Source organism: Talpa occidentalis, unplaced genomic scaffold (assembly GCF_014898055.3).
Source record: "Talpa occidentalis isolate TD23 unplaced genomic scaffold, MPIMG_talOcc4v2.1 talOcc4.4, whole genome shotgun sequence".
Classification (NCBI taxonomy): domain Eukaryota; kingdom Metazoa; phylum Chordata; class Mammalia; order Eulipotyphla; family Talpidae; genus Talpa; species Talpa occidentalis.
In genome coordinates, this window is record NW_023604295.1 from 115,542,453 (window position 1) to 115,557,854 (window position 15,402).

The 15,402-nt window shown below is 35.8% G+C and overlaps 1 protein-coding gene across 1 annotated transcript in view; it reads left to right on the top strand.

Annotated features, from left to right (window-relative positions):
• The window catches only part of LOC119257831 (disintegrin and metalloproteinase domain-containing protein 5-like), a 74,047-nt gene that overhangs the window by 18,387 nt on the left and 40,258 nt on the right, over nt 1-15,402 (top strand). Inside the window, exons 11-12 of the mRNA XM_037526103.2 lie at nt 4,635-4,774; nt 8,590-8,776. Of these exons, the coding sequence (XP_037382000.1) occupies nt 4,635-4,774; nt 8,590-8,776 (327 nt within the window). The remainder of the gene's footprint in view (nt 1-4,634; nt 4,775-8,589; nt 8,777-15,402) is intronic.

Here is a 15,402-nt window from a genome sequence, read left to right on the forward strand (position 1 = left end):
AGAATTCACCAGAGCCAGAGTGGGGAGCAGAGCAGGCAGAAGGACCGAAGTACACTGCTGAGGGGAGCAGCGGGCAGCAGGAGAGGTCTGCGTGCCATGTGGGACCCTCCTCGGGTGGCCGGGGAGCAGCCGGGGATCGAACTGGTGCCACAGAGGCCGAGGGCAGCTTCACAACCCAGCGCTCAACCGCTGCGCCACCGGGGAGGCCCTGAGGTTGTAGTCTTGCTTCATTTTTTTGGATATAGCAGTCCTGTTTTCCCAGCACCATTTACTGAAAACACTGTCCTTGTCCCATTGCATATAGTTTGCTCCTTTGTCAAAGATTAGTTGTCCATATGTATGTGGCTTTATTTCTGGGCTTTCTGTTCGATTCCTTTGGTCTGTGTGTCTGTTTTTGTTCCAGTACCATACTGTTTTAATTACTATGACTTTGTAATATAGTTTGAAATCTGGGAGTGTGAAACCTCCATTCCCCTTCCTTTTAGTCAGGAGAATTTTGGCTATTCAAGGTTTTTTGTGGCTCCATATGAATTTCATCAATATTTGTTCTATTTCTTTGAAGAATGTCATTGAAATTTTTATGGAAATAGCATTGAATATGTAAATTGCTTTTGGTAGGATGGCCATTTTAATAATGTTAATTCTTGCAACCCATGAGCAGGGGATGTCTTTCTATTTCTTTGTGTCTTCTTCTATTTCTTTTAAAATATTTTATAATTTTATTTGTATTGGCCCTTCCCCTCTTTTATTAGGTTTATTCCCAAGTATTTGATCTTTGTTGTTTCAATTATAAAAGGGATGATTTTCTTGATTTTTTCTTCTTCAGATTGATTGTTTTCATATAAGGCTACTGATTTTTGTGTGTTGATTTTATATCCTGCTACTTTACTAAATTGGTTGATTATTTTGATTAGATTTCCTATAGAGTTTTTAGGATTCTCTATATATATTATCATATCAACTGCAAATAATGATAGTTTTACTCTTCTTTCCTTATTTTGAATCCCTGTATGCCTTTTTCTTATTTCTCTGGCTAGGACTTCCAGTATTATATTGAAAAGCAGTGGTGAGTCTTGTTGAGTATTATATTGAGTATAATATTGAAAAGTTGAGTATTATATTGAAAAGCAGTGGTCTGTCTTGTTCCAGACCTTAAGGGAAAGGTTTTCAGCTTTTCACCATTGAGACAAACAGTCGCCCTGGATTTGTCATATATGGCCTTTATTATGTTAAGATATGTTCCTTCTATCCTGAGAATTTCAAGGGCCTTTATCATAAACAGATGCTGAACTTTGTTGAATGCTTTCTCGGCATCTATTGATGTGATCATATGGTTTTTATTTTTCTCTTTGTTGATGTGTTGGGTTATATTAATTAATTTTTGGATGTTGAACCATCCTTATGACCCTGGAATAAATCCCTCTTGGTCATGGTGAATTATATTTTTGATGCATTGTTGGATTCTGTTGGCTAGGATTTTATTGAGGATTTTTGCATCCGTGTTCATTAGAGAGATTGGCCTGTAGTTTTCTTTTTTTTGTGTTGTCCTTGTTCAGTTTTGGTATTAGTGTAATGTTGGCTTCATAAAACATATTTGGCAGTATCCCTTCCTTCTCAATTTTCTGAAAGAGTTTGTGGAGGATAGGCACTAGTTTGTTTCTGAACATTTGGTAAAATTCATTTGTAAAGCAGTCTGGTTCTGGGCTTTTGTTTCTTGGCAGGGTTTTGATTACCGTATCAATTTCACTGTTTGTAATTGGTCTGTTTAGGTCTTCTATTCTTCTTTATCTAGCTTTGGATGATTGTAAATATAGGAGTTTGCCCATCCCTTTAAGATTGTTGAACTTGTTTGCATATAACCATTCATAGTAATCTCTGATTATTTCTTTGATTTCTGCTGTGTCTGTTGTAATTTCTCCTCTTTGGTTTATGATCCTATTTATTTGTGCTTTCTCCCATTTTTTCTTTGTGATCCAGGCTAGAGGTTTGTCTATTTTGTTTATTTTTTCAAAGAACCAACTTTTGGTTTCATTGATCTTTTGGTTTGTTTTCTTAACTTCTATTTCATTCATTTCTGCTTTGATTTTTATTATTTCCTTTCTTCTACTGGCTTTTGGGTTTTTTGTTGTTCTTTTCCCAGTTTTTTAAGGTGGGGCATTAGGTTGTTTCTTTGAGTTCTTTTTTTGTTTCTTGATGTGAGCCTGTTGTTATATATTGTTATATATTTTCCTCTTATAACTGCTTTTGCTGTATCCCATATGTTCTGGGTGGTTGTGTCCTCATTGTCATTCATCTTGAGTTATTTTTTACTTTCTTCTTTGATGTCCTCATTGATCCAATGATCTTCCAGTAGTGTGGGCTTCAATCTCCATTAGATAGGAGTGTTCCTTGTTTTCTTTTCATGGTTTGTTTCTAGTTTGATGCTGTTATGGTCAGAGAAGATAGTAGATATATGATTTTGATCTTGATGTATCTGTTGATTTTTGCATCTCAGTATGTGATCAATTTTGGAGAATGATCCATGTGCACTTGAGAAAAATGTGTACTCATATTTTTTTTGGTGCAGTGCCCTATAGATGTCTGTTAGGCCCATGAGGTCTAGGTCCTTATTTATTTATTTATTTATTTATTTTTAGATTTATTTATTTATTTATGAAAGAACCGGGGTACAGGCCCGATGCACTGGAGGGTGAGAGGATTCCATAGACAGAGCGGGGAACAGAACTGGCAGACTGGCGAAAAACACTGCTGAGGGGAGCAGCAGGTGAGATAGGAGAGGTCTGCCACACAATGTGGGACCCTTGCCGGCTGGCCTGTATCGAACCAGTGCTGCAGAGGCTGCGGACAGCTTCACAGCACTGTCTCAACCACCTTCACCGCAGGGGAGGCTGTAGGTCCTTGCTTAGAACTCTAGTGTCCTTGCTTATTTTTTGTCTCATTGATCTATCCATTGGTGAGAGTGGTGTGTTGAAGTCTCCTACCATGTATGTATTTTTCTCTAATGTCTGTTTTTAGAGATGATAATAATTGTCTGACATATTTTGGTGTTCCTTCATTTGGTGAGTATATGTTGATAAGTTTTATGTCTTCCTGATGTATTGTCCACTTAATCATAATGTACTGATCCTCTATGTCTTTTTTTACCTTTTCAGTTCGAAGTCTATTTTATCTGATATGAGTATAGCTGTTCCTGCCTTCCTTTTTGGTCCATTTGTGTGTAGGATTGTTTTCCATTCTTTTACTTTCAATCTATGTTTATCTTTTGTAGTTAAATATGTTTCCTGTAGACAGCCAATAGTTGGGTTCTATTTTTAAATCCAGCCCACTACAGTATTTCTTTTTATTAGTAAGATTAGACCATTTACATTTAGAGTTAATATTGACACATTGGCATCCATATTTGCCATTTTCTTTGCCTTTTTGTGATTGCATTCCTTACCTTGTTCTGTTCCTCCTATTCATTCCTCTGTTGGTTTTATTTCTAGGGTTCCTTGTAGTATTTTTTGGAGTGGGGTTTCAGTAGTAATGAACTTCTGGAGATTTTGATGTCTGAGAAGGTTTTTATTTTTCCATCATAGAAGAAGGAAAGCTTCACAGGGTAGAGTATTCTTGGTTAGAATTTGTTGGCTTGGAGTTTGCTGAATATGTCCCTCCATTCTCATCTGAAGTGTTTCTTCAGAGAAGTCGATGTCAGCCTGTATGATTTTCCTTTGTAGGTTATCTGTTTTTTTCACCCTTGTCAGTTTCATTATTTTTTCCTTGTCATAGACCTTTGGATATTTTACTATTATGTGTCTTGCTATTGCTTTCTTTTCATTGTGGTAATTTGGTGTTCTTCCATCTTCCTGTATTTCTATTTTCATTTCCTTCTTCATGCTTGGGAAGTTTGCTTCAATTACCTCCTTAAATAGTTTTTGGTTCTTTCATCTCTTGTGGTATCCAGAGGCCCCCAATGTAGAGACCAGCCCTAGGAGGCACCTCCTGATGCCCCTCCCACTGGTGGTTAAGTGGTATGTCCTTCCTGGAGAAAACTCAGCTAAGCTTCCCGGTTTCAGGTGTAGGTGGTTGGTGATTTTGTTGTGATCACTAGGTGGGTCCTAGTAGGCTTTCAGAACTGCTTATTGCAGCAGGTCTCTGGAAAAGAGGGTTGGGAGGAGAAATGCTACAACAAAGGGCTCACCAGCCCTATTTCCTATGGAAGTGGAGAGGCTTAGGAGCTCCACCATGGCATGCACAATAATAACCTCAAAAAGAAAAGCAGTTGTAGAAGTAGAAAGTCCAGAAACAAACTCACAGGGATCACTGGAACCCATTTTAGAGACTGCCTACTACCAAAGGAATGCAGAATTATTTAAACCAAATACTTAAAGAATTTTTTTTAACTCAAGCTGTAAAATGTGGTATTTAAGACTATTAGATTTGCTAAGATAACTGGTATTGCCTTAAGATAACTGTTATTGCTTATTTCTCTATCTTTAATAAGTTTATCATCCATTTTAATTATATATGAATAATAGATCTTGGATGCATTTATGAATTTTAAAATGAGTTTTATATGATAATTTTTTTAATCATGGTAAGTAATGTTTTTTTTTTTAATAATTGAATAAGTGTTTTTCTTTTCTTATATGTAGTATCCAGAGGGCTTGTCTTTGGAATCATATGCTGTCAGTATTGTGCAGTTGCTTGGCCTTAATTTGGGATTAACTTATGACAATAATGACACCACCTGCTATTGTTCAGGAGATATTTGCATAATGTCACCAGAAGCACTGTAAGATAATTTTCTATATTAAATACACCTATTCCTTTTTTCTTCTTTTTGGTTAGGAAACCCATGCTTCTAATAAGTAAACTGAAGTAATTTGACAGTTATAGAACACTACCCACAACTACAGAATATACTTTCTCTTCAGGTGCAATGGAATACACGCCAAAATAGTCCTGATACTGCCCCTGGTTCTCCATGCCTAGGGACACACTCTTCCATCTAACAACATTCCTGAAACTGACATATATATTTTTCTTTTGATCAGATTGAAGGAAACTTCTAGGGGCAAGCCATATGAATTGTGTAATTTAAGTGATTCCACATAAAGTTGAATGTATTGATATTTGCAGATAAAGCTGACATTGTACAAACATTACAAATATAATTCATTTTAATAATTTAAACTTATTTTTTCAGACTTTAATTTTTTTGAATAATTTTTTTTAATTTTCTCACGTTGTTGTTCAGTTTTATACAATATTTAATTTTTCTGCTCAGGTCTAGTCCCCGTAAATCTCCCACCACTACATCATCTGTGAACCATAGTCTGTTGTGCTCTACCCTCACCTGTTTTGACCCATCTTCCTTACCCACCCCAGCTTTATGGCTCAGATCTATAGTTTGCCTGCAAGTTTTCTCTCTCTGTTTTTTGACCCTTTATTCAGTTTACTTGTATTCCTTTTGTAAGTGAAGCCATCAATATTTTTCTTTTCCCTTCTGACTTATTTCACTGAGCATAATACCTTCTGGTTCCATCCATGTTGCTGTGAATGGCATGTGTTTATCTTTTTGTGAATGCTGAATAGTATTCCATGGTGTATATACACCACATTCTCTTGATCCTTTCATCTGTTTCTGGGTATTTAGGTTGTTTCCATATCTTAGCTATTGTAAATAGTGCTACAATAAACATAAGAGTGCAGGTTTCCTTTCAAATTAATGTTTTTGTGTCTTTTGGGTAGAGTCCTAGAAGTGGAATCACTGGGTTATACAGTAGCTCCATTTTTAGTAATTTGAGGAAACTCCCCACAACTTTTCACAGTGGTTGGGCTAATTTGCATTTTCACCAGCAGTATATGAGAGTTCTGTTTTCTCTATATCCTCATTAGCATTTTTTTTTGGTTTTTTTTTTTTTTTAACATGGGCCATTCTCTCTTGTGTGAGGTGGTATCTCATTATGGTTTTGATTTGCATTTCCCTGATTATAAGTGAGATTGAGCATTTTTTTTCATATGCCTGTTGGCCATTTGCATTTCCTCTTTGGAGAAGTGTCTTTTAAGTTCTTCTGACCATTTCTTGACTGGATTGCTTGCTTTCTTTTTGTTGAGTTGTGTAAGCTCTTTATAGATCTTTGATATCAGTCCCTTATCCATTGTGTGGAATACAAATATTTTCCCCCAATCAGTAGGTTGTCTTTTCACGTTGGTTAATGTCTCTTTTGCTGTATAGATGCTTTTCAGTTTGATGTAGTCCCAGCTGTTTATTTTTCTTTAATTTTCTCTGCTTCTGGGGAGGAGTCCACAAAGATGTTTCTGAGGTATATGTCATGCAGTCTTGTGCCTTCTTTTATGTATTTCATGGTTTTAGGTCTTACATTCAAGTCTTTTATCCATTTTAAGTTGGTTTTTGTGTATGGTGAGAGATAGTAATCTAGTTTCATTTATTTGCATCTAGTGTTCCAGTTTTCCTAACACCATTTCTTGAAGAGAATTTCCTTGTTCTAATGCACATTCTTTGCTCCTATTTCATAGATTAGTTGACTGTAAACATGTGGCTTTATTTATGGGTTTTCAACTTGATTCCATTGGTCTGTGTGTCTGTTTTTGTCCCAGTACCATGCTGTTTTGAATATTATGACTTTGTAGTAGTCTAGTACAGAGTACTTCCATTCTCCCTCTTTTTAGTCAGGAGAGCTTTGGCTTCTTGAGGTCTTTTGTGATTCCATATGAATTGAAGCAATATTTGTTCTATTTCTTTGAAGAATGCTGTTGAGATTTTTATTGGATTGAATTCTGCATTGAATTGAATTGGATTCAATTGCATTGAATCTGTAAATTGCTTTTGGTAGAATGACCATTTTGATAATGTTAATTCTTCCAGTCCATGGGCAGGGAATATCTTTCCATTTCTTTGTGTCTTCTATTTTTTTGTAACCATTTTTTGTAATCTTTTTTGTATAGGTATTTCACCTTCTTTGTTAGGTTTATTCCCAGGTATAAGATTTTTTTTTTTGGTATGATTGTAATTGGGATGGTTTTCTTGATTTTTTTTCTTCTTCAGACTGATTGCATTTAGGAGTACTACTGATATTTTTATCGATTTTGTAACCTGATACTTTACTGAACTGGTTTATTGTTTTAATTACTTTTTCTGTGGAGTTTTTAAGATTCTCTCTATATATTATACCATCTGTAAATAATGAAAGTTTTACTGCTTTCCCTATTTGGATTTCTTGTTTGTCTTTCTCTTGCCTAATTATTCTAGCTAGGATTTCCAATATTATATTGAAAAACAGTGGTGAGAGTGGATATCCTTATCTTGCTCAAGATCTTAAAGGGAAGGCTTTCAGTTTTTCACCATTAAGAATATTTGCTGTGGCAAAAACATTAGTTCAAAAGGATACCTGCACTCCTATGTTTATTGCAATGCTATTTTAATAGGTAAAACTTGGAAACAACCCAAATGTCCCAAAATTGATGAGTTGGAGTGGGGAATATCTTAGGCTCACAGAGACAAATTTTTTGGCCAGATATCTATTGTTGTAGGTGTTCTACTGCCTGTGGGAGAATGTTTCCTTGACTTTGCTTTTGTTGTTGTAGGACCTCTGTTGGCAATGTGATTCTGCTCCTGGTGACTCTTGGTAGTAGCATGGAGTCAGCAGATCAGGAGAGCAGTTCTTTGGTAAATTATTATTAACAGAAACCCCAATTGATCTGCACTGGTGGTATTTCTGACAAAATTCCAATTTGATATCATGGAAAGAGCGAGCATATCCAGGGTGCCCTTTGTTGCTAGATTGTGGTTCTGTAATGATTGACTTTTGTTTGCTGTCTTTCACTGGATAAGAAAATATGAGATATCCAACTAATATGTTCCTCCAGTCTTGGGGTGGAGCCCCAACTGGTTTGCTCAGTCTTTCAACTTTGCAAAATTCTCCTTCATTTGCTGCTTGCCTTACTTTAAAGAGCTTATATGTATACTTAGTGAAGAGAAGCAGGGAATAAAAAGATCTATACCATCTTGTCTGACGGAAAGTGTATATTTTTATTTGAAAAATGTTTCAATTATGAAGAGCAAAAACTCCAAAATATGCACTCAAAGTTACTACAAACGTTTATACTGGCATTTATAAAAAACACAAAATTATATTAATTGATAGAAAAGCATATCGAAGATTGAAAACAAGTTTAAAATTCGCTTATTTGGCCCAGAGCAAGTAAGAATAACACTGTTCCTCTATTTAAATATTTAATAAAGGGGTAGCATAGGTAAATAATGGCTCATTTTTAAAGTAGGGTAAAAAGGGGGTCCCTATACTTCTAGAGGACAATGTTGTAAAGCAACATTAGATCCATAAAATAAATAGGATACCAATCAAAAGATTTTGATTTTGTTTTTTTATTACAAGAGTTTTCTTGTTGAAATTTGAAGTGTGTTAAAATGTATTAACAATGCAATAAACATTTTAAAAAGTGTACATATTGTTTTCCATGAAGAATAATGCTCTTTATAATTCTCTTAAATAAACCATACATTAGTGGTAAATGTAGAGATACACAGCTAAAATTTTTGTCATACTTGTGTCTTTTGTATTTTAGGTATTCTGGGGGTGTAAAAGATTTTAGTACCTGTAACTTCGATGACTTTTACTATTTTGGTTCCCATCGTGGCTTTGAATGCCTGCATAAAATTCCTCCTAATGTGCCCGTTTACAGAACTATGAATAGTATATGTGGCAATGGAATACTGGAAACAGGTGAACAGTGTGATTGTGGCACTATAGAGGTTAGTAGAGTTTTTTCAAATAGTTTTTATTCCCTATATATGTGTATAGTTGGTGGAAAATAAGATAAAAACCAGGTCTTTTAGCGGAATAAAGACCCTTTTCAGAAGACCTTTTTTGGGAGAGATGGAAGGCTTTAATCTGCTAATTTTGCTGTTTTTTGAAGAGCAAAAGTTCTTTAGATGATGTTTTATTCAAATATTACCTTTTGACAGTCTTTACTGTAAGAAGTAAACTCCAAACTTATAATCAGTGACCATAAAGAGTATCAAAGTGAAACAGGGACAGTCAGGAAAGGAGGGTGGATGCCAGAATGGCCAGAATGAAGATGCTTACCCAAGCTCTAGAGATCTACCAAAAAGCTCCAGAAGGCCAAAGTCAAAACCAAGGGCTAGAGCAATATGATATCTATACAATAGGGGTCTGTAGGCTATAGCTGAACAAAGGACTATGCCTGATAGAAGACAGGTCATTGTCTGTGGGTTATCACCTGCATGCACAATTGCAAGAGAACTCAGGCTCAGGGAACAACCAATGTGAGGTTTATTTTACAACAGTGGAAACAAAGAACTTGATATAACCACAAATGGCCAGTTATCTCACCTCAGATCCACCAGAAATATAGATGTAAAAGAGTACTGGTCAACTGTCAACAGAGCTACCAACACTGGCCAGTAGTGATGGTCAGCACTGGTCCCCCAGAGGCAGTGTCAAGAGACACTAAGTGCTAACAACTCTTTGTGAGTTTTTGGACTATACCAACAGCAAATAGCTCTTTGAGACATCAGACCTGGGGCCTTTGGTGCTCCTTTCAGGTGATGTCAGATATACGACCGTAGACCAAGTCTTTGAAAGCAGTCTTTGACTGCTCTTCCTCTTTCAGAGGTTGGCTAGTGGATGCTTCTTTTCTTCTTTCAAGGTTAGCATCTGGTCCTCCTCCTTTTGTCTTTCTTTGGAGGCTGGAACAGTGTCCCTCAGCTCCCCCAGGCCCTGGCTTATATTCTCTTTCAGGGTACACCATCTACAAGTCTAACTGGATCATTTTTCAATCCTGTGACTGATTGGACCATTTAGCACCAGTCAGCTCATAGCTCACACCTGATTGGTCCATTCCACAGTCCCACAAATACACATAAAAAGGAGGTTGCAGGGCTCTGAGGAGCCACAGCCAGAACCAGCTTGTGGTGGAGCAGTAGGGTGAGAGACCACCACTGCTTCTGCCATGGCTCCCGCCTCAGTTTCCATATCAAGAGAATTGAAGGAATATACCTTTAATAACAAGCAGTAACACAAACAGGCAAGGACATCTAAAGAATGTACTTGTTTTTCCAATGGGATAACAAAATGCATTCTTTTGCTAATCTAGGGGAAAAATAACTGTTGACAGAAGATATTAAAATATTTTAAAATGAAGTCTATCACTATTATCAATTGTAAAAATTTAGACCTAACATCTGAGTAAAACAAAGATGAAAGATGATAGAAAAGATATTGACAACAAAGTGTAGGAGTCATGTGAAAACTCTTGGAGATAATAATTGTAAAATAGGAAAATTACTATATATAATATAGACTTACATAAAAAATGTATGCACATATGTAATTTAATGGTCTAAAAGAAGAAAGAAGCCAGAGGAGAGTTTACTCTTGAAAAATTACAATTGGAATAGATAATAATTGTTTTATGTCTTTCTAACCTAAGGGTGCTCTCCTGCAGCTGTGGCAGAATTAATAGTTGTGGAAACTGTAGCTCTATTGACTCAATGTGGTACAGAATTGAGTTCAGGGATGAGAATTACTGGAAATTTAAGGGGGAAACTATGAAAGCAAGAGAGGTATGGAATAGGCCAGACCTACCTAAAATATGATTAGTAACTCTACAAACATTTGCCTGACCACTGAAATATTCATGGCACATAAAGACCCCATGGCACATAAAAAGAGCATGAGATCCTTGAAAGACATAAACATGTCAAGTAAGTGCTCTGAGTTTTATTTTGTAAGAGATATTTTCCAATTTATACAACTTAGGCAGTGGAAATATGAAGTCTTACTAGTTTTAGGTATCAGAATAGAGAGACTGAGATGGGAACTCCAGATGGAAATTATAGAGGAGGCTTTCAAAAGAAGGAACTTGTAGATAGATTATTCTCTGAAATCTAAGTGGATTGTCTGCCTAAATACTTAGCTGAAGCCACATTACATCAGGGAATCAGACTAAAAATTCAACCATTGAAATTCATTTGAATTGAACAGACATAGGTGCTATACTTTGTTGGGCAGATGAAGTTTACAGTTTATGTCTAAGCAGCTTAGCTCCCAATATGGGGATAAAAACCCTCCGGAAAGACAGCTGAATATCACCATTGTCTCATTTTATCATTTAATATTCATCCTATTAAAAAATAACCAGAAATTAAGAAAAACAAGAAAGGGTGAACCATTCTCACAAAAATTGGTAGTTCGGGACAACTGACTCTGGAAAGTCTAAGACATCATATTTATTTATTTATTTATTTATTTATTTATTTTTCTTGTAATATCTTTTATTTTTTTATTTTTAAACTATATTTGTTTTCCCCCCACCCCCTCAGATTGAGTCCCCATAGAATTTCCTTCCCCAAGGCACCTGTGCACCGTGCACCTTCACCTCAGTCCTCTGTGCTCCTCCCTCTTTCCCTCTCACCCCTCTCCCTCCTCCTCCCCTGCAGCATGTCTCTGGTTTATAATTGTCTGGTTTTGCTTTGTTGTGTTTTGTACTGTTATTATTTTTTTACACTGATGTAAGACATCAGTTTAATAGGTAAAGACTTTACAATAATTTTTTGTATATAGTATAGTATATAGATTCAAGAAAATTATACCCTAAGAATTTAAGGAAAAGTTATGTTAATGAGTGAACAGCTAGAGAGCTCAACAGATAGTTAACTATAAAAAATAAAAAGTTAACTATGAATTTATTGAATTGAAAAAATGAGAAATCATACTTCATCAGATTAGAAATTTTTTTCTCTTAGACTCTATTGAGAAAAACAAAACATCAAACTCTAGGAGAAAATATTTACTACTCATACATATTGAAATATATATATGAATACAGATAAAATATACTCAGAAGCCAATTCAAAAAACTCTTACTCAGATGCATAGAAGAAAAATTAAGAAATAGAGTTTTTGGTTTGACATGTGAGAAGCTTGGAATTGGCCACTCAGTCCTTACAAGAAGTTAAAAGCTAAAAAACTGAAAACTTAGATATAGTAGGTAAGTGACTTTACAGGGCAAACTGCTATCCCCGAAATTGGAAAGTCTGATAGGTGAATACAGAGAATGACAACTTACTGGATAGGGTAGGCAAAGTTAATTGTAATTGATGAATTGCTGGAGACTTAGTGTGTGCACAGCTATGATAGCTAATGTTCCCAGAGAGACCAACTCAGAGGGAGCAACCATACTTTTGTGAGTTTTACCTCCAGGCATTCAACTGATTGCCACATTGAATATTGAAGAAAATTTTTTTCATGCTTCTTGCAGAGGGCAGCGTTCTGTTCTTCTTAATAAAGTCTGTCTTTCCAAAACTAAGTTGAATTGAAAAAACAGCTGATTAGTAATAACCAAATATCCAAATAAAAGTGACAGTAAGAAAAAAAAGCTAACTAAAGAATATTTAAACTTTGTATACATGGGTCATTGTATGGAATAACTTTTAAAAGCATAATTAATACAGCTGCCTACTGTTCATTAAAGATGTCAATAAAAACACAAGTGATACAAAGACAACAATGGGGAGCTCAAACTTCTGATACTGGTAAAAACATAGTTTAGAAGAAACATGCTACTGAAGACTAGAAAACCTGTTCAAGTCATTGAATTGTATGAAATAAAATTAGTTTGTGCCAGCATTCCAGTGCCATCAGAGATCTGGAGAGACCAGCCTGGCTTCTTTTTTTAAAATTTATTTTATCCTGCCACTTTACTGAATTGATTGATGAGTTGAATTAGTTTTTCTGTGGAGATTTTGGGGTTCTCTATGTATATTATCATATCATCTGCAAATAGTGATAGTTTGACTTCTTCTTTTCCTATTTGGATTCCTTGGATGTCTTTCTCTTGTCTTATTGCTCTGGCTAGGACTTCCAGTATTATATTGAAAAGCAGTGGTGAGAGTGGACATCCTTGTCTTGTTCCAGATCTTAATGGAATTGCTTTCAGCTTTTCACCATTGAGAATGATACTGGCTGTTGGCTTGTCATAGATGGCCTTTATGATGTTGAGGTATGTTCCTTGTATCCCAAGAATTTCAAGGGCTTTTATCATGAATGGGTGTTGCACTTTGTCGAAAGCTTTCTCAGCATCTATTGATATTATCATATGGTTTTTATATTTCTTTTTGTTGATGTGTTGGATAACGTTGATTGATTTTCGGATGTTAAACCATCCTTGTGCCCCTGGAATGAATCCAACTTGGTCGTGGTGAATTATCTTATGGATACATTGTTGGATTCTGATAGCTAAAATTTTATTGAGGATTTTTGCATCAGTGTTCATTAGGGAGATTGGCCTATAGTTTTCCTTTTTTGTGTTGTCCTTATTCGGTTTTGGTATTAGTGTAATATTGGCTTCATAGAACATGTTTGGTATTGTCCCTTCCTTCTCAATTTTTTGGAAGAGTTTGTGAAGGATAGGCACTAATTCGTCTCTGAATGTTTGGTAGAATTCATTTGTAAATCCATCAGGTCCTGGGCTTTTGTTTTTGGGGAGGTTTTTAATTACCATTTCAATTTCGCTGCTTGTAATTGGTCTGTTTAGGTGTTCTATTTCTTCTTTATCTAGCTTTGGGTGATTGTAGAGTTGTAGGAATTTGTCCATCTCCTCTAGATTGTTGAACTTGTTTCCATATAACTGTTCATAGTAGTTACTGATTATTCTTTTGATTTCTGCTGTGTCCGTTGTGATTTCTCCTCTTTCATTTATTATCCTGTGTATTTGTGCTTTCTCCCTTTTTTCCTTTGTGAGCCTGGCTAGGGGTTTGTCTATTTTATTGATTTTTTCAAAGAACCAGCTCTTGGTTTCATTGATCTTTTGGATTGTTTTTTTAGTTTCAATTTCATTTATTTCTGCTTTGGTTTTTATTATTTTTTTTCTTCTACTGGTTCTGGGGTTTTTTTGTTGTTCTTTTTCTAGATCTTTGAGCTTCGAGATTAGGTTGTTTCTTTGAGTTCTTTCTTGTTTCTTGATGTGAGCTTCTATTGCTATATATTTTCCTCTTATTACTGCTTTTGCTGCATCCCATACATTTAGGATATTGGTGTCCTCCTTGTCATTCAATTCAAAGAATTTTTTAATTTCTTCTTTGATCTCCTCGTTAGTCCAGTGGTCTTCCAGTAGTGTGGCTTTTAATCTCCATGAGGTAGGATAGTTCCTTGCCTTCTTTTTATGATTTATTTCTAGTTTGATGCCTTCGTGGTCAGAAAAGATGGTTGGTATGATTTCAATCTTGGTGTATCTGTTGATGTTTGTCTTGTGCCCCAGTATGTGATCGATCCTGGAGAATGATCCATGTGCGCTTGAGAAAAATGTGTACTCCGTTTTTTTTGGGTTTAGTGTTCTATAGATGTCTGTTAAGCCCAAATGCTCTAGGTCCTTATTTAGAGCTTTAGTTTCTTTACTTATTTTTTGTCTTGTTGATCTATCCATTGTTGATAGTGGTGTGTTGAAGTCTCCCACTACATATGTGTTTTCGGCGAGGATGTGGAGAAAAAGGAACTCTTGTGCACTGTTGGTGGGAGTGCAAACTGGTCCAACCACTATGGAGAGCTGTGTGGAGATTTCTGGACCTACTAAACATAGAGCTTCCATATGATCCAGCAATTCCACTCCTAGGTATTTACCCAAAGGACACAGAAACATCAATTCCAAAGAGCACCTGCACTCCTATGTTTATAGCAGCACTGTTTACAATAGCTAAGCTTTGGAAACAACCCAAATGCCCAAAAATAGATGACTGGATCAAGAAGATGTGGTACATATATACCATGGAATATTACTCAGCATTCAAAAAAGATAAACACATGCAATTTGCAGCAACATGGATGGCACTGGAAGGGATCATGCTCAGCGAAATAAGCCAAAAAGAAAAAGAAAAATACCGGATGGTCTCACTCATAGCAGGAATCTAGAAAACTTAAATAAGGGACCAGGAAAATGAATATAAGAAAGTGAAAATCAAAATCAACAAAAAACTATGAACCAGAGACACTTTTTGGGGGTGGGGGGGGCGGGAGGGGAAGGATTGGGGTCAGAATGGGGCGTTTGCAATTGTATGGGGGAATATAAAAATAAAATTTAATATTAAAAAAAATAATAATAATAATAAAAAAAAATATTTAATCCAAAAAAAAAAAAAAAAAAAATTTATTTTATATATATATATTTACATCATTCTTCCTTTTTTTCCTCATTCTTCCTTTTTGTACAATGTATGCTTTCTCCTCTCCAGTGTAGTCCCCATAGGATTCCCACCACCAATTCGCCGCTACACCATCATCATAGTCCTTTGTGCTCTTTACTCCCCTATTTTGATCCTTCTTCCCTCCCCTCCCCTGCAGAATATCTGTGATTTATAGTTGC